General features: G+C 39.3%; 2 gene segments (V, D, J or C); both read right to left on the bottom strand.

The window, feature by feature from the left end:
• Positions 1 to 242: 242 nt before the first annotated feature.
• Positions 243 to 5,819, bottom strand: LOC121908867. The segment is given in 2 exon segments: positions 243 to 738; positions 5,744 to 5,819. Coding segments are annotated over 2 exon segments (405 nt in total).
• Positions 5,820 to 15,325: 9,506 nt separating this feature from the next.
• On the bottom strand, positions 15,326 to 15,915 carry LOC121908054 (the record flags this gene model as incomplete). The annotated part of the segment is given in 2 exon segments: positions 15,326 to 15,648; positions 15,771 to 15,915. Coding segments are annotated over 2 exon segments (378 nt in total), but the record flags the coding sequence as incomplete, so codon positions are not given.
• Positions 15,916 to 18,904: the final 2,989 nt, after the last annotated feature.

Consider the following 18,904-nt stretch of genomic DNA (forward strand, 5'->3'; position numbering starts at 1 on the left):
TATTTAGTGGTGACAGATACCCTAGATTGGTGGATTACCTTTGCATCAATAGAGATGATACTGCTACATGAAGAACATATTCCATGGTACACAATGGAATTAAAAGGTGATCTGGGAAAAGGACTGACTTGTTTCTATCGTGGATGTGTATATTAACTGAGTTAATGCTCCTAATGGATTCTATATATGGAATAGAAAAAAGGTCAAACATGTCACTCTTATTGTAAAATACACCTTGACAGTTGCATTTTTGATGAAACTTTATTGTTTTAAAATTTTGAAACATTCAACATTACAGCAAACCAGAACACTTAAATGTTGAAACATGCAACGAGAGAAAGAATCAGACAAAGTGCAGACTGAAAGCAGTAGCAGAGTAAAACCAGTAGCAGAGTCCCAGTGAGTCAGGTCAGGACTGGGAACACTGGTCTCTCCTCAGTGTCTCTGAGACTGGAGTCTGGGAGCCCTGGGTGGCCTCACAGGTCACAGAGCCCACCTTCCTCCACTGGTCTGCAGGGAGCCTCAGGGTGCTGCTCCAGCTGTAGCGGCCGTCCTTCTGCAGCACCCCGGGGCTCCTGCTCTCCTCCCCGCTGCTGCTGCTGCTGCTGCCGTCCACCTTCCAGGCCAGACTCCAGTCTGAGGGGAAGCCCTTGTTGGCCAGACATATGAGCGTGGCCTTCCCTTGCTGCAGCTCCTCGCTGGAGGGGGGCAGCACCGTCAGGGTGGGACGGACATCACCTAGGAGACACCGATCAGATTAGAGGACAGCTGTCAATCCAACACCAGACACTTGGACACCTTTACTGTGAGAGGGTGGAGCCATATGAGGACTCTTTCTGTGCTGATATGCATGAGAGGTTTCTCAGAGGGAAGTGAAACAGTGTGTCAGTGAGTGACTGGTGGAGCAGAAAAAACATCTGACAGAAACTCCTTTAAGTCGTTTATATGACTGTTTAATGTATTTTATTTTACACTATACACTATATATAAATAAGGACATAAAGTTTGAATATATAATTCAGACATCTATGATTTAGTTTGAATTTATAACAACATATTTACTTTCAAAACTATCAAAAGATCAACAGTTAATCAGATTCATCAGTCAAAACTAACAGACCACCGTAATATACGGAAAATGTTGAGACATTCAAAAAATTTGCATCACTTTGCATCAGCGGCACCATGCTCCAGTGCTCTGGGAGAGTTTATAGTCCTGAGAGTTGAACACTGGATGACTGACAGCTGTCCTTCATCACAACAGAAGCCACAGAAATCCTCCTCATCAACAACATGACTGATCTCCGTCCTCATCTGGACTCTCCTCTGCTGCTGCTTCACAGGTAAAGTCCAGAGAATCAAACTCCTCTCCTCTATGAACATCCGTCCCTCTGAAATGAAGCCCACAAAACCATCAAAACCATGACGCTGCTTTATGTTTTTGTCTCTGTATCCTCAGAGTCCAGAGGCCAGATCACAGTGACTCAGCCTGCAGCAGTGACATCTGCTCTGGGAGGCTCCGCAACCATCAGGTGTAGGACCAGTCAGGATGTTATTAGTTTGAGCACCTACCACGTTTTAGCCTGGTACCAACAGAGAGATGGAGAAACTCCTAAACTTCTCATTTACTCTGCTAATCTGCGAGCATCAGGGATTCCAGATCGTTTTACAGGCAGTGGAAGAAAATCTGACTTCACTCTGACCATCAGTGGAGTTCAGACTGAAGATGCAGCAGTTTATTACTGTCAGAGTCTCCACTATATCAACAGTCAGGATGTGTTCACACAGTGAAAAAGCGTCATACAAAAACCTCCCTCAGTCAGACTGAACAGAAACTGACTGATACAGTTCACTGAACACACACACACACACACACACACACTTTATTAAGTGTGTCAAAACTAAAACTATATTCAAACAATGAAATAAAGGACTCACACAAACAGTTTTATTTATAAGGAGATTCCTCTGAAATCAGTGAAGTTTACCATCACAGCTTCTTAGCATCAACTCAACAATGATCCCATGTTTGTCATTAATTATGAGCTCAGTGTTTCCTCTTTGAAAAGAGAGAATATACCAGTCTGCTACTGTTGGTGAGCCATGGCTCAGTATGGCTGATGACCTTTAACCAAAACCATCAAAACAGGTGATATACTGTGGTTATTACATATGTAACAACAGCTCACATGTTGTAACAAGATCATTAAGGAACAGAAACATGTCAGGTATTTGGGCGGGAAAAAAATCAAGGTGGTTAAGCTGTTTCCTTAATATCAAATATTTTATTTGTGCAGGTTTTGAGACACACAGCTCTGAGATTTGTCAGCCCAACAAAGGAAGCGGGAGTCATTTTCACAGACCTATCTGCATGGAAAGATATCACATGAAAGAGCCGACCAGCAGTGTGTTTGAGAAGGAAAAAAAACTCAACTAAACATTGACATACATTAGTATTAAACTGTATCATCCTTATGATGGTATGGTATATAAGGCTGTGAAGTCAGAAGGAGGAGGATGGAGTGGATGGCAGGCGTACAACATGCAGGACTCTGGCAGCAGAGACCCGGGTTTGCATCCTGAGTCCCGTGTGTAGTTGGGTTTAGGCAACAAGTCAGGGTGGGGGCGACTCCACCCACTGCAGGGAGAGAGACTGATCACATTTCTGCTCTTCAGTGTTTCACTTCCCTCTTTGAGCTCAGTAACCATGGCAACAGAGAGGCATCACTGCTGAACCATGACAACAGACAGGTTTCAGTACTAAAGATAAAAAGTTGAAAGCGCTCTCTCTTACTCCAATGTATCATTTTCAACAACCAGACTAATAGTTTACATCTTCATCATTTCAAAAATCATCCGTTAGCAAGAGTGTAAAACTTTAGTTTCACTATATTAAAATTAAAAAATAAAATTTCTGGACCAAAACCTTCAGGTTGTGTGAACCAGTTTCAGTTTGAAGGATAAACAGCAGCAGAGAGAGAGAGAGAGAGAGAGAGAGAGAGAGAGAGAGAGAGAGAGAGAGAGGGGACACCTTTAGTGGATGTTCCTCAAGCATTTGTTGTTTTATATCCTTAAAGTTTAACAGTGTGTGACTCCCTCTAGTGGATGTTGTGGAGTATTCTGTTGTCTTTGCTCCAAAGGTTTTTGTACAGAGTTTTGGTGTTTCCTGTCACTGTGGGCCTCACAGCACAGTAGTACACAGCAGAGTCAGACACTGCAGCAGAGGAGATCTGCAGATCCATTTGGGTTTTGTCTTCACTCACTTTAAAAGACAGTCTAGGTACTGCAGCTGATAGTGGATTTCCTGTGCCATAATGAGAAATAAGGAATTCTGGTGGTTTTCCTGGATATTGTCGATACCAATAGAAATAATCAGTGCCAGCAGCTTGTTTGTAGTATTTGTAGGACAGAGTAACAGTGCTGCCTTCTAAACTGTTCTCTTCATTGTTGACTGGAGTGAGTTCTTCACCGCTGACACCTAAAGGAAGAGATAACTCTGTTATAACATGTTGTTAAAGTCTCAGTAAATGAATCACATTCAGATACTATTAGTATTCAACTTTTATAAAATACAGAATCTAACATACCTGCAAGAATGGCCAGAAATAGTAAGTAAAATACGGAGTATTGCAAAGCCAGCATGTTGAATGAAGGTAATGTTTGTGGTTTGTGTATTGAACTCTGCTGAATATGGAAGTTTGTCTCTCTTCTATAGTTCAGTAACAGTTTAGCTCCTCCCTGAATGTCTCCGTCTCTTTGTAGTTCTGTATTTAAAGTTCTCTCTGTTAGGAAAGGCAAGTTTATTTGCGAAGCACATTTCAACAACAAGGCAATTCAAAGTGTTTTACATAGAGCATAAAAGGCATCAAGACAGAATATAAAAACAACACAAGTAAAAAGACATTTAAATACAATTAAAATGTGTTACATTTGGAAATAAAAAGAAGCTAAAAAAAAGAATAAGACAGATAAAACAGGAGAATAAAAGTTACAGTGCAGTGTAAAATATTGACCCTTAAATTTGGTTTAATAAAACTCAAACAGAAAAGTCTTCAGCTGCGATTTAAAAGAATTGAGAGTTGCAGCAGATCTGCAGTTTTCTGGGAGTTTGTTCAGATATGTGGAGCATAAAAACTGAACGCTGCTTCTCCATGTTTAGTTTTGACTCTGGGGACAGAAAGCAGACCTGATCCAGACGACCTGAGAGGTCTGGATGGTTCATAATGAGGCAGCAGATCAGAAATGTATTTTAAACCATTCAGTGCTTTATAAACATACAGCAGTATTTTGACATCAGTTGTTTGACAGACAGGAAGCCAGTGTAAAGATCCAAGAACTGGAGTGATTTGATCCACTTTCTTGGTCTTAGTGAGGACTCGAGCAGCAGCGTCTGAATCAGCTGCAGCTGTCTGATTGTTTTTTAGGGAGACCTGTGAAGACAGCGTTACAGTAGTCGAGTCTACTGAAGATAAATACATAGACAAGTTTTTCCAAATCCTGCTGAGACATAATTCCTTTAATTCTTGATATATTCTTCAGGTGATAGTAGTCTGACTTTGTAATTGTCTTAATGTAGCTGTTGACATTCAGGTCTGAGTCCATGACTACACCAAGATTTCTGGCTTGGTTTGTAGTTTTTAACATTATCGACTGAAGCTGAGTGCTGACTTTTAAACGTTCTTCCTTTGCTCCAAAAACAATTACTTCAGTTTTATCTTTGTTTAACTGAAAAAAATTCTGGCACATCCAATCAGTGATTTGTTCAGTGCACTTACTCAGTGCTTGTATTGGACCATAGTTTCCTGGTGATATGGTTATGTAAATTTGTGTATCATCTGCATAACTAGTAACATATTTAGTTGTTTTCCATAACCTGAGCTAGTGGAAGCATGTAGATGTTGAAGAGAAAAGGCCCCAGAATGGAGCCTTGAACAGACAAACACTGACACACTACATCAGTATCTGCAGTAATACTCAGGTGATTCATCAGATCAAGTATCTGCCATGATGAGACCAATCTACATGTAATACAGTCTCTTCTTCCATGTCATTATAATACTTCAGTGTTTTCACTACCAGTTATATTCATTCAGTCACGTCAGCAATCCATGACCTCATGTGACCTCATGTTGAAGTTGTTCCAATGAGTTTCAAGCAGTGGGGTGCACAGATTTTAATGTGGGAAAAAGAGAGCACTGCTATGGGATCAGTACTCTGCATCAGCAGATACTCTGAGCTGAGAGACAGGAATCCTTATCAAGAGAGAAAGAGTCGGACCCATTCATCCCTTCTGTTACACTTCTTTGATTCAACTGTGGAAATGACACTGATGCTGCAGTCAAAATCATAATCCAGGTTTCACACATGTTGGATACAGATGAGTCTTTTGTAGGGCTGAGTCAAATATGTGAAGATTCAAACCACTGAAGTTTAACAGTGTGTGACTCCCTCTAGTGGATGTTGTGGAGTATTCTGTTGTCTTTGCTCCAAAGGTTTTTGTACAGAGTTTTGGTGTTTCCTGTCACTGTGGGCTGCAGAGCACAGTAGTACACAGCAGAGTCAGACACTGCAGCAGAGGAGATCTGCAGATCAACACGTGTCTCTGTTTTGTTAATGTGAGCTGAGAATTCAGAAACAGTTGGATGAATCAATCCGTCCTCTGTGATGTAGAGCAGGAATTCTGGTCTGGATCTCTGGTATTGTTGGTACCACTGGATATTTCTGATAGAACCCTCATATTTACAGGTCAGGTTGATGTTTCCTCCCTCTGCAACACGTTCTTCAGTATTTTCTGGCTTTATGCTGTTCATGGAACCCATGGCTGCAAAATGAGTCATTCATGTCAGTTAGTCTGCAAGAGATTTTAAAAGAGACTCAACAGAGGTTCTTGACTTTTACTGTCATCTTTCATCATTTCATCATCCAGCTATGAAAAACAGATATCTGGTTAATACATCAGGTAAAATGAGACTTTCATCTCTGTTCTAACACTCACATATAAAGTGAGATAAAAGTATAAAGAGGTAAAGCAACATGTCTTTGGAATTGTTGAAACCAAACAGACAGCAGATGATCAATGTTCTTCCACTGCAGTAGAATGAAGAAACTAAACAGCCTCTCTGCTGCACAGCCCTTCTCCTCAGCATCAAGCTGATTGGGATTTTACTTCCTCAAACATTTCTGCTCTGCAGACAGAAATAATCTCATTGGTTGAGTTGAACCTCAGTGGGCGGGGCCAGGAAATCACCTCTATAGGTTGTTGAACCATCAATGACATCATGAACTTCATCACAGTTTGTGTTTGAAGCCTCATCCAGCTGGTTTGTCATTGATGTGGATTTGCTGCTCAAGTGAATCCTCCCACAGTGTTTATTCAGGCTCTGACTGTAAAATTGACCATCAGACTTTTCACAGACTTTGTTCTGCTGCAACAAATACTTCACACATATCCTCAAGTTTATCTGATCAGCATGTACCATCTATCTGCTCACCAGGCAGGATTCCAGTCCATGCAACTGAAAGACCTCATAGACCATTTTAAAATCTAATTCAACAAATCTCAGTCTCTTATACGACTTCATATGCATCCCTGCATCCAGTAGCTGTTACCAACCACTTACAGATCAAAGCAAGACAGTAAATCTGCAAATAGCACTTTTAAATATCAGGTCCCTCAGCAGTCAAACCTTTTAAATGAATGATCTTATTGTAAAGCTTCAGTTTGACTGTCTATTTTCAACTGAAACCTGGCTAAACACAGATGCTCTTAATGAAATTTAACCTGCAAACTTATAATTTCTCCTACTCCATTAGACAAGGGAAGAGGGGCGGAGGGACAGCCGCCATATGTATCGATGCTCTGAGGCTGAGGGATGTTTCTTTAGATGATTTTAGTTCATTTGAGTACCATGCTGTCATACTGAAATGTCTTTTTGCAGTTATTGTCTGTAGACCACCAAAGCATTTCCCAAATGTCTTGTCTGATCTCTCTGAGCTCTTATCTATCATCAGCTCTAACTATGACAATATAATCATCACTGCTGACTCTAATTTACACACTGACAATAACACAGACAAGAAGGCTTCTGACTTTTCACATCTATTGGAAGATCTGAGCTTCATACAACATGTCAATGAACCAACTCACAGCTGTGGTCAAACCTTAGACCTTGACACTACACGGGGACTTTCTGCTGACATTTCATCAGTTATGGATGTGCTTCTCTCTGATCATTTATTGAATTAACCGTCTCTCTTCATATGCTGCATTGTAATTCTAGACACACTGTAAAAAGATGATATCTTACATCTGAAATGGCAGTAAATTTTATGTTGCATACAAATAATATATCTTTGCCAACTCTCCCTTTATCTGTTGATGATCTAGTGGACAATTTAAACACAAAACTACAATCAGCTATTGACCATATCGCCCCAGTCAGAGACAAAAAAATCCTTAAAAAACAGAAACCATCATGGAGAAAACAGGATATCAACCAACTCAAATTAAACTGTCACAAAGCTGAACGGAGATGGAGAAAGACAAAACTTCAGGTCCACTATGATGTCTTTAAAGAACTCAGAGCAGAACACAATGCAGCCATCAGAAACACCAGGCGATCGTATTTCTCTCAACTTATAAATACAAATTCTAACAATCCAAGGCTTCTCTTTTCAACTGCTGACAGTCTCATGAGCCCGGCCCCGAACTATTACTCTGATCACCTGAGTGTCACTAAATGCAATGAATTTTCTGCCTATTTTACAGACAATGAATGAATATTATAATGCACCAAGCATCAGTTACATCAGTTTACATCAGTGGACTTGGAAACAATCAAGAAAGTTGTCTGTGAGTTAAAATCCTCTACCTTTGCTCTTGATCTCATTCCCACCACTTTTTAAAAACTGTTTTTTAACTTTTTAGCAGAGGAAGTTTTAACAATAATTAATCACTGACTGTTCACAGGCACCTTTCCTGCAGCTTTCAAAGCCACTTTAATTAAACCACTGCTTAAAAAGACAATATAGATTGTTCTGTCATCTCAAACTACAGACCAATATCCAACCTGCCTTTTCTGAGTAAGATTTTAGAAAAAAATGTTGAAGGAGGTCTTCTGTGACAACACTGTATTTGAAAAGTTCCAGTCTGGTTTCAGGGCCCATCACAGTATGGAAACAGTTCTAGTCAAAGTTGTGAATGACCTCAGGATGAACACTGATGAGAAGAATCTCTCTGTGCTTGTCCTGTTAGATCTCAGTGCTGCATTTGATCCTGTAGATCACATTATTCTGCTGGACAGACTTGAACACTGGGTCTGTCTCTCTGGTACAGTTCTTTGATGGTTCAGGTCTTACTTAACTCGTCGACAACTCATTGTGGCCATGGACGACCACTCCCCCAATAAAACAGACCTGACGTGGTGTCCCTCAGGGCTCTATCTTAGGACCAATTCTTCTCAGTCTGTATATGTTACCGCTTGGCAATATTATTAGATATCGCAACATCAATCTCCATAATTACGCAGATGATACCCTGCTATATACGTATCTCTGTAAGTTCAAATGATTACAGTTCTATCAGTGACAAGATTGCATGCATCTGACTCAGAACTTGTTACAGCTGAATCAAGACAAAACTGAGATCCTGATGACCACCTAAAATTATTCACACTAAACACCAAGGAGCAGGTCAATAATCTTGGTGTTATTATTGACGGACCTAAATGTTTAATGTCACATAAGAAACGTGACTCAAGTGTCCTTCTATCATTTAAGGAATAGTGTCAGAGTCAGACACAGAAAAGTTAATACATACAGGTTGTACAATACAGGCTGGACTATTGTAACGCTCTTCTGTCTGGTGTGTCTAAGAAAGCTGTTGGTCAGTTACAGCTCGTACATAACGCAGCAGCAGGTGTTCTGATGAAAACCAGACAGAGACATCACATTACTCCAATTTTAAAATATTTACAAATATCGTTACCTGTCAGTCTCAGAATTAATGTTAAAGTTCTTTGTCTAGTCTGATGTTCACAGCTGGAATCAAACAGCTCTCTGCCATGCAGCCACCTCTGCAGTCAGTAGGAGGAGACTCATATGTCAAATGACATTCATTTGTAAAACTCTTCATCACAACTGTGTCTCATGAGGGAAAAGAATCTAGACTGTTTGATAAGAAACCACTGAAGTTTAACAGTGTGTGACTCCCTCTAGTGGATGTTGTGGAGTATTCTGTTGTCTTTGCTCCAAAGGTTTTTGTACAGAGTTTTGGTGTTTCCTGTCACTGTGGGCCTCACAGCACAGTAGTACACAGCAGAGTCAGACACTGCAGCAGAGGAGATCTGCAGATCCATTTGGGTTTTATCTGCACTCACTTTAAAAGATAGTCTAGGTACTGGATCTGATATTGCATTTCCTGAACCGAAATGGGAAATGAGGAACTCTGGTGGTTTTCCTGGATATTGTCGATACCAGAAGAAATTATCAGTGCCATCAGCTTGTTTGGAGTAGTTGTAGGACAGAGTAACAGTGCTGCCTTCTAAACTGTTCTCTTCATTGTTGACTGGAGTGAGTTCTTGACAGCTGACACCTAAAGGAAGAGATAACTCTGTTATAACATGTTGTCAAAGACTCATAACATGAATACAAACAACTTCATGCTCAGTTTTCAATCAAACATCAATAGAAGTAAATATTAAGTCTGTCACCTACCTGTTAGTGTGATCAGAAACAAAGTTGAAAACAGACTTAATTGCATTGACACCATCTTGAAGATAAGAAGAAACTGTCTGTGTTGTTTAGTATGAAACACCACAGTGAAAGTTTGTGTCTTTCTGTACTTCAGTGACAGTTTTGCTCCTCCCTTAATCTCCTCCTCCCTGCTCTCACAGCTCAGAGAGTGGCTGCACCAGAGATGGGCTCCTGAATACATCTCAAACTTGGACCTACAAAGTGGGACATTTTGCAAAATAACCTTCAAATAATCTTCAGAAGATACTCTACAGAAGAGGTAACAAAATTAATTAACAGTAGAGGAAATATCATCTTTAGATATATTTTTAAATCAAAACAGCTAGCTAGCTGTCAACTGCTACCTGCTACTGTTACCTACATTCCAAAGGAGAAACTGCACTGAGGAAGCTAACAGAAGAGTTATTTTGTGAAGAAGAGAAAGAGACAAGAAGAGAAATTAAGGGGTCCTTGTTGGTGGTATTCTCTCTCTCCATGAACTGGTGTGATGGTGGCACAACCAACGTTTGCAGCGGCCTCTCGTAGTTCCGACTTGCAGTATCGTTGTCCATGTCTACGTCTACGTCTGTGTCAACCTGTGGAGTGTAGGGGAAATATGTCTATAATATGTCTATATCAGTTTTTTTGGATATGTGTAACAAAGACTTTTGCTTCGAGAAATACTGGCTGGGAGCTAAATCAGCTGATGGCGTTTGGTCTGCTGCACCCAGTGGACCCAAAGCAAGTGCAGATGAGTGCAAGCTAGGCTAACTGTTAACCTATACATACCGATCATGCAACAACAATCATGTTGCCAAATGTTCTCTGGACAGCATAATGGATTATATAACTCCCCCATCAGTGCTGGTCAGTCGTTGACATGCAAGAGCTGTCTACATCCAATTGAGACATGTACTTTTCTCTCTAAATGCACTTTAATACACTGTGCTGCTAACTGCTCGTTCGTTTTTTGTTTTTTTCTCTTGGGATTTATGTGTTTTTATCATTTTTTTAAATAGAATTTTTGCATACACAGTATATCTTTATCCTTTCTGTTGTTGTTGCACTGCTGTGAGCTGGGAGGAACAGCATTTTGTTTTTTGTGTATGCAAATACACAAGAAAATGTCAATAAACTAAATCTTGAATCTTGAAGTAAAGATTTAGTCATGTAGTTAAATAGTGCATCAAAACCTCTGTTATATCATCACTGAATAAGAAAGTTAAAGAAGTTTTTAAACATCCAGCTTCTCATTGAGTCCAGGCAATCCTTTAAATCAGACAGTTTGCTGAAATTGCCACATCTGAGGGAAATGTACAGCTGTTTGTCGTCTGCATAAAAGTGAAAAGATATGTTAAAACAGTAGTATATGAATAGAAAATAAGATAGGGCCAATAACAGACCCTTGAGGCACTCCATAACTCAAGACAGCAGCATCAGACATATCATTACCAACCATCACAAATAATTGTTTATTTGATAAATATGATATAAACCAGCTTAAATCAGAAACAGATGGGCCAACCCACCGTTGTAGCCTGTCACTGAGGACTCCATGATCCACTGTATCGAAAGCTGAGCTAAGATCCAACAACTCAAAATATTTTTTGAAATAAAAGGTCATTTTGAGCTAGACCTGAAATGATTGCATACAGTTGGATCCAGATCAGGTTTGTTAAGCAGACACTGCACACTAGTTAACTTTAAACAGTTAAGAACATTAATCATGGCCAATAACCAAAGACCTACAGTGGCTACAACCTGTTTGAGAAATGTACTGTAACTTGTACTGAAATTCTTCAAGAAATTCATAATGTAGTACCATGTTAATAGATAGTGATATGTAGCACAAGAAGCTAGCGAAGCTCTGTTAACAGAATAGCATTCTCGCAAATGCTCAGTAGTCAGTGACCATATCTCATTCACACTCGTAGTTCAAACAGTGGAGGCAGCAGACACCCTTGTTGAATGTCTAATGGAAACAGCTCATGATAAAAACTTACAGTATGAAACAAACATTCTCATATTTTCATTACATTCACTTTTTAACCCGACGAGTAACTTCAGGTTTTTGTTCAACACACAGTTTTATGTCACTTTATGTTTGATGGTGTCTTGTGTTTGAAGCATCATCCAGCTGGTTTGTCATTGTTGTGGATTTGCTGCTCATGTGAATCCTCCCACAGTGTTTCATTAGCAGCTGTAACCACAGTGACTCTGATAAAACAGGAATTAGCAGAATCCATCTGATATGAAGCTGTGGTTTGAATACCACTTCCCTCAGCACATCAGACTCGATTCTCCGTCAGAAACCACCCCAGAGAGCAAGCAAGTATTCATACAAAACCTTCACCAACTTGCTTAAACCCTGCTGCTTTCATGATTTCTCATTTCAATTGGCAATTCAGAACTCAGTTGTTGTACCATTGATTTGACTCACTGCTTCTCAGGTAACAGTCATCTCATCTGTTTATCAGGTCTCTCATACCAACTACACAATAGATAACTCTGCATCATGCATTTCAATCATTCACTAGCCATAGCCTTGTTTACCAGTTTCTCTTTCCCTCTTGTGTCTTGTCTGTAAAATGTTGTAGTGTTTAGTACTATTATTAATATTAAATGTGAATATAACTAAAGTGAATTTGTTTCTATTGTCTTGTGCTTGCATCTCAGTCACTTAACCTTAAAAGACCTTATACTCTTGCAAAATCATAATTAATATTAATAACAATCATAATTCTAATTGACCTTTCTTGTGTGGCCAACAAGGAGGACTATTTCCCTGTTATTATACCTACTCTAATATGAGTTATGTCACTGGACGAATAATTTAATGTTGGAGTTGTACACAATAATAACTCATAATTCATAAAGATATTTAGTGCACAAATTCCTACAAAGAAATTATGACAGACATTTTTTACAATTTTCTGGAAATTTTTAGACAAAACAATTTATCTATTAATGGATATGAAAGATCAACAGATTGATTGATAATGAAAATAATGGTTAGTTGCAGCTCTAGTTTGGAATGTGATGGACCAATCACACACTGTATAAACTGTGTGAAGACATAACAGTTTTTAAAAGCAGTCTGTTGTCAAAAAGGCATCTGATTGATCTTTCATAACTCCACAACACTTATATAATTCAACCAGAAAGAGATTTGGATGCTTCTTAAACTCACAAGTCTACCAGTGCTGCCTGACCATGTTTCTGATGTGTTTTCTATGTTACCAAAGAAAAGAGCAGCAAGAATAATCCACAGCCAATGTTCCATCTCTACAACAAGGTTTAAATCAACAGGAGAAACTATCTGATGTTCAACATTCAGTCTGAGAATTGTTCTCTTCACAGCAGCAGTTATTATTGACAGAATGGTTGAACACAGTGCAGAAGTAGTGCACCGCCTACTTGATAATGTGGCCCTCTAGTGGAGGTAAAAAGTTCAGTACAACAGTGTGGAAAAAAGGCTTCCAGCAGCTTGTCAGTGTGTCAGCTTGTGTTTTTGTACAGAGACTGTGGGTTTGCTGTCACTGTGGGCCTCACAGCACAGTAGTACAGAGCAGAGTCTGTCACTGCAGCAGAGGAGATCTGCAGATCAACATGTTTTTCTCCAGACAGTTTAGTAGAGAACCTTTTGTTTAGAGAGTCTGCTGGTCTTGTACTGTTCAATCCTGAGATGTACAGGAGAAATTCTGGTGGTTTTCCTGGATATTGTTGATACCAGAAGAAATCAGCAGCACTAGTTATACTTTTGTAATATTTGTAGGACAGAGTAACAGTGCTGCCTTCTAAACTGCTCTCTTCATTGTTGACTGGAGTGAGTTCTTGACAGCTGACACCTAAAGGAAGAGATAACTCTGTTGTAACATGTTAAAGTCACGATCAAGGAATCACATTCAGACAAAAGTGGAATTGAATTTTTTTCATGCAGAAACTTTCATACCTGTTAGAATGACTAGAAACAGTAAAGAAAATACATAATAGTCCAATGCCAGCATGTTGACTGAAGGTAATGTTTGTGGTTTGTGTATTGAACTCTGCTGAATATGGAAGTTCGTCTCTCTTCTATAGTTCAGTAACAGCTTAGCTCCTCCCTGAATCTCTCCGTCTCCTCTTAGATCTGTATTTTCACTTCTCTCAGTTACTCTTCCTCTACCTTCAACTCTGGAAACTCTGATGCTGCAGTCACCATCATATAAATCATGTTTCACTCATGTTGGATACAAAAAGTGATTTTACATTAAAATAATTTCAGTTTATAACAGAAATATATTTTTCACATCATCACTTCATCCTCAGTAACAGTTCAGTCAGGAGACTTGTACTAAATGACAGTTTTCATTAGAGATTAAATAGATAAAGGAAATAGGTGTATGAGGTAGTAATTATTTAGTAATTATGAGGAAACCTATCTGATTAAATTATAAATCACTCAGAGGAAAAATGATATTAGATTTCTTTGAGTATAGCCATTCAATATTTTATGCATGATGAGAATAAATGTAAAATATGGATAAGAAGCCATCATGGCATCATTCTGTTAACTCTTGAATGTTACTCTGCCTGTTGGAGATAAAGTTTATTGTCTGTAGCGTCCACATCACACATTTGCTTCAACAAGAGAAACACAGATTGAATTTATACGCCGTCACTGAGGAACACCGTCAACATGCAGAGAATTGCCTCATGTTTTTATAAAAGTAATCAGTGATCATTATGTGTCTTATTTGCCCTCTGGACCAAAACCTTCAGGTTGTGTGAACCAGTTTCAGTTTGAAGGATAAACAGCAGAGAGAGTGAGAGAGAGAGAGAGAGAGAGAGAGAGAGAGAGAGAGAGAGAGAGAGAGGACACCTATGGTGGATGTTCAACCCAAACTGTGAGTTTCCCAAAGATTCCTGCTCACAGTTAACAGACTGTTAGCATGATTTTATATCAGCTGGAAGAGGGAAATGTTTTTTTAGTGACCCCTTTATACAGGGAGTTCCAGACATGTAGCTGTGATTATTTAAAGGATGGATCACCTTTTCGGGGTTTACAAAAACACAAAGGACCTGATGTTATGCTCCTACAGTAGAGACAAAAGTGTTACATCATTGTACAACTGAAGTCAGCTGATAATGAAAGGAAAGCTCAGCATCAGATATTATACACAGACTATGAGCAATATGCTTCACATTAATGGACAGCTGAACAAGGTTTGATTTCAACTTGTTGACAGAATTTTCACAAGTTGAAGGATCTCAGTTCTAGAATCACTGAACTGTAGGAAAGTCTGAAACAGCAGCACTTAACATGTAACACACCAGCTGCCATAATGACTGTATTTTAATGCAATATACCATCAAGTTTCATCACTAAAACAGCTGAAATCTGTGTTTTAGACAACAAATCTTAACCCAAAGGAAAAGTGTAAATTGAAGATGAGAGGACCTCAGGTTGAACCCTGTAGTACACCACAATAACTCTAGACTGTTTGATAAGAAACCACTGAAGTTTAACAGTGTGTGACTCCCTCTAGTGGATGTTGTGGAGTATTCTGTTGTCTTTGCTCCAAAGGTTTTTGTACAGAGTTTTGGTGTTTCCTGTCACTGTGGGCTGCAGAGCACAGTAGTACACAGCAGAGTCAGACACTGCAGCAGAGGAGATCTGCAGTTTGACTCCACGCTTGTCTTCAAACAGATCAGTAAAGAATCTTGTTTCTGACTTCAGAGAATCTGCTGGTCTCGTTTGATTTAGCCCTGAGATGTACATGAGGAACTCTGGAGGTTTTCCTGGATATTGTCGATACCAGAAGAAATTATCAGTGCCATCAGCTTGTTTGGAGTATTTGTAGGACAGAGTAACAGTGCTGCCTTCTAAACTGTTCTCTTCATTGTTGACTGGAGTGAGTTCTTGACAGCTGACACCTAAAGGAAGAGATAACTCTGTTATAACATGTTGTCAAAGACTCATAACATGAATACATACAACTTCATGCTCAGTTTTCAATCAAACATCAATAGAAGTAAATATGAAGTGTGTCACCTACCTGTTAGTGTGATCAGAAACAAAGTTGAAAACAGACTTAATTGCATTGACACCATCTTGAAGATAAGAAGAAACTGTCTGTGTTGTTTAGTATGAAACACCACAGTGAAAGTTTGTGTCTTTCTGTACTTCAGTGACAGTTTTGCTCCTCCCTTAATCTCCTCCTCCCTGCTCTCACAGCTCTGACTAATAATGTGTTCAATGTGCTTTTCATATCACATTATACTGATTAGCTCATAGCTAATAGCATCACACTGATTGACAGCTGACAGTTTTACCACATGGAGTTAATGACTGTGTTGTATATTGATTGAGTCCTTTAGGATAAAACAGCAGTGAGGAGAAAGTGGACCCTTGGTGGGAGCCTCTCAGCTGTTAGTGTTTTTGTCAGAAGCCCACAAAGATAAACCCGTTACTATGTCATCGTTCTCCAGACTAAATGTATTAAACTGCTGAATAATTAGAGACTCAAAACTCATCATGCACGAAGCAAACAAGGAATCTCACATGAGACATTGTGGGACACTTTAATTAATATTCATGTTTACATAAATCTTGGTATACATATGAACTACATTTTAATATAAAAATAGTACATTTATATAATAAATATATATTCTGACTATTGAACTGTATGTAGAGTATTTTAACTAACGTGCATATCCTGCACCATGGTAACACACTGTGAACCAGTCCTTCCACTGAACACACAGACAAAACTGATATCTATTCTACATCTAACTGCAGGTGAGACGCAAACAAGTTGAACTCCCAAAGAGTCAAAGTAACAGAGTGTCACTGAGCTTAGTGAGTGTAATGTAATTAGCGAGAGTAAAGTTGTAATCCCTTACACTTCAAGGTAGTGAAAAACAGTCATCACATTCCTATAACATGAAACATGAAACTCACCTCAACAACCACAAATATGTAGAACCCACCTGGGTGATGCACAGCAGCCATTTTCACCAGAACACTCACCACACGTCATCTTGAGGTAGAGAGGAAGGGAATCATTGAGCCAGTTACACTGGGGGATGATCAGGTGGTCAGATGGAGAGAGTCAGGTTGGGAATTTTACCAGGAAACTGGGGTCACATGGGAGCTTTAACGACCACAGTGAGTCAGGACTTCAGTTTAACGTCTCATCTGAAGGACGGCGTCTCCTACGGCACAGTGTCCCGTTACTGCACTGGGGTAGCAGGATTTATTAGAACCAGAGGGAAGACTGGCCCCTTACTGGCCCACCAACACCACTTCCAGCAGCAACTTAGCTTTTCCAGGAGGTCTCCCATCGAAGTACTAACCAAACCCACGCCTGCTTAGCTTCAGTCATTCAGCAGAAACAGGGTACATGTTGGTATGGCTGCTGACTGCTCAGTCTTACTGCCCAAAACTTATAAATACACACATGTAATATTAAGAACCTGATCAGATATTAAATAAACCATGTTGGATTTCCAAAAAGTCTTCCAGATTAAACACCAGAATACATCGTAGGTCCATGCCCTCCAGAATGACACGTAAGTATTTTTTTAAAGTCACTATAGGGACAAAATTGTTGTTTCAAAAATCAAACCTTTTTATGATGTGACCACACTATGGTTAAGGTTTGATTAGGTTAGGGCACTAAAACAACTTGGATAGGGAAACGTTGTACTTTGTTTTAAAAAATACTAGTGGGTAAAATACTCTGACTCTTTTAAACCTGCTGCTGCCTCTTTATTTGTCTTTGAATAAATGAATGTTTTACATCTGCTGCAGACTCACTTTCTTCCTGAACATATAAAAGGTTCATTTTTGTGAACCTGCTACTGCTCCTTTAATATTTCTATTATAAACTGAGAATGAATATTTGAAAAACTGATTTTTTGTTTTCTTTTTAGAATTTATTTCCTCTTGAATATAAATTGATAATTTTGTGTCTTTTGGTGCTCTGCAGCTGTCAGAGGTCAGATGTAAAGATGGTGGAGTTGTTGTGGAAGCTTCAGTTTTTATGAATCAGCTGATTCTAAAGCTTCAGCTGTTAAAGTGATTCTGTTGAGTTTTTCATGTGTGAAGATGTAAACGAGCAGTGATTTCAGAGTTTTAATGCTTCAGTGTGTATTTGGGGTGAAGCTCAACATGTTGTCAAGGATAGTGAACAATGGAAGGAGCTGATTGTGACCTGATGGCCAACAGGGAACAAAGAGGATGAAGTCAGTCAGTCAGTGTCCATTTATAAATACCTGAAGACAACATGAAGTCAGTGACCATATCTCATTCACACTCGTAGTTCAAACAGTGGAGGCAGCAGACACCCTTGTTGAATGTCTAATGGAAACAGCTCATGATAAAAACTGACAGTATGAAACAAACATTCTCATATTTTCATTACATTCACTTTTTAACCTGACGAGTAACTTCAGGTTTTTGTTCAACACACAGTTTTATGTCACTTTATGTTTGATGGTGTCTTGTGTTTGAAGCATCATCCAGCTGGTCTGTCATTGATGTGGATTTGCTGCTCATGTGAATCCTCCCACAGTGTTTCATTAGCAGCTGTAACCACAGTGACTCTGATAAAACAGGAATTAGCAGAATCCATCTGATATGAAGCTGTGGTTTGAATACCACTTCCCTCCTCTTTGAAGAGTAGTCAGATATCTGTGTTCAGGTTTTTGTACAGCCTCTTCTACACTTTCTATCACTGTGTGTCTAGAGCACAGTAGTAGAGAGCTGTGTCTGCCAGGGTTAGATTCTGTATGGTCAGCTCAGTTGATGTAGCTGTTGTTTCGGATTTATATCGTTTATTAGGAATATATTCAGCTGTGCTCTCCTTTGCTCCTTTAAGGAGTATAAACTGAGGTGCCTGAAGGTCAGAATGATGTCTGTACCAGTAAAGGTAAGGCTTCCTTGCACTTGTCTGATAGGTACATGTGAGTTTGACAGATTCTCCTTCTCTTCCACTGACTTTATCTCGTTCAGGAGAGATTTGTTGTCCAGCTATTAGTCCTGGAAAAAGTAGAGAAAATGAAGCCATTAGACTAACATTGTTCATGAGGCTGAGAGGAGAAGACAGTGGAAAATGTCAACTGTACAGTGTTACTCTGTGGACACAAACTGATCAACTGTTCATTTGACTGATTTCTATAGAAA

This window comes from Thunnus maccoyii, chromosome 12 (genome assembly GCF_910596095.1).
Source record: "Thunnus maccoyii chromosome 12, fThuMac1.1, whole genome shotgun sequence".
NCBI lineage: Eukaryota > Metazoa > Chordata > Actinopteri > Scombriformes > Scombridae > Thunnus > Thunnus maccoyii.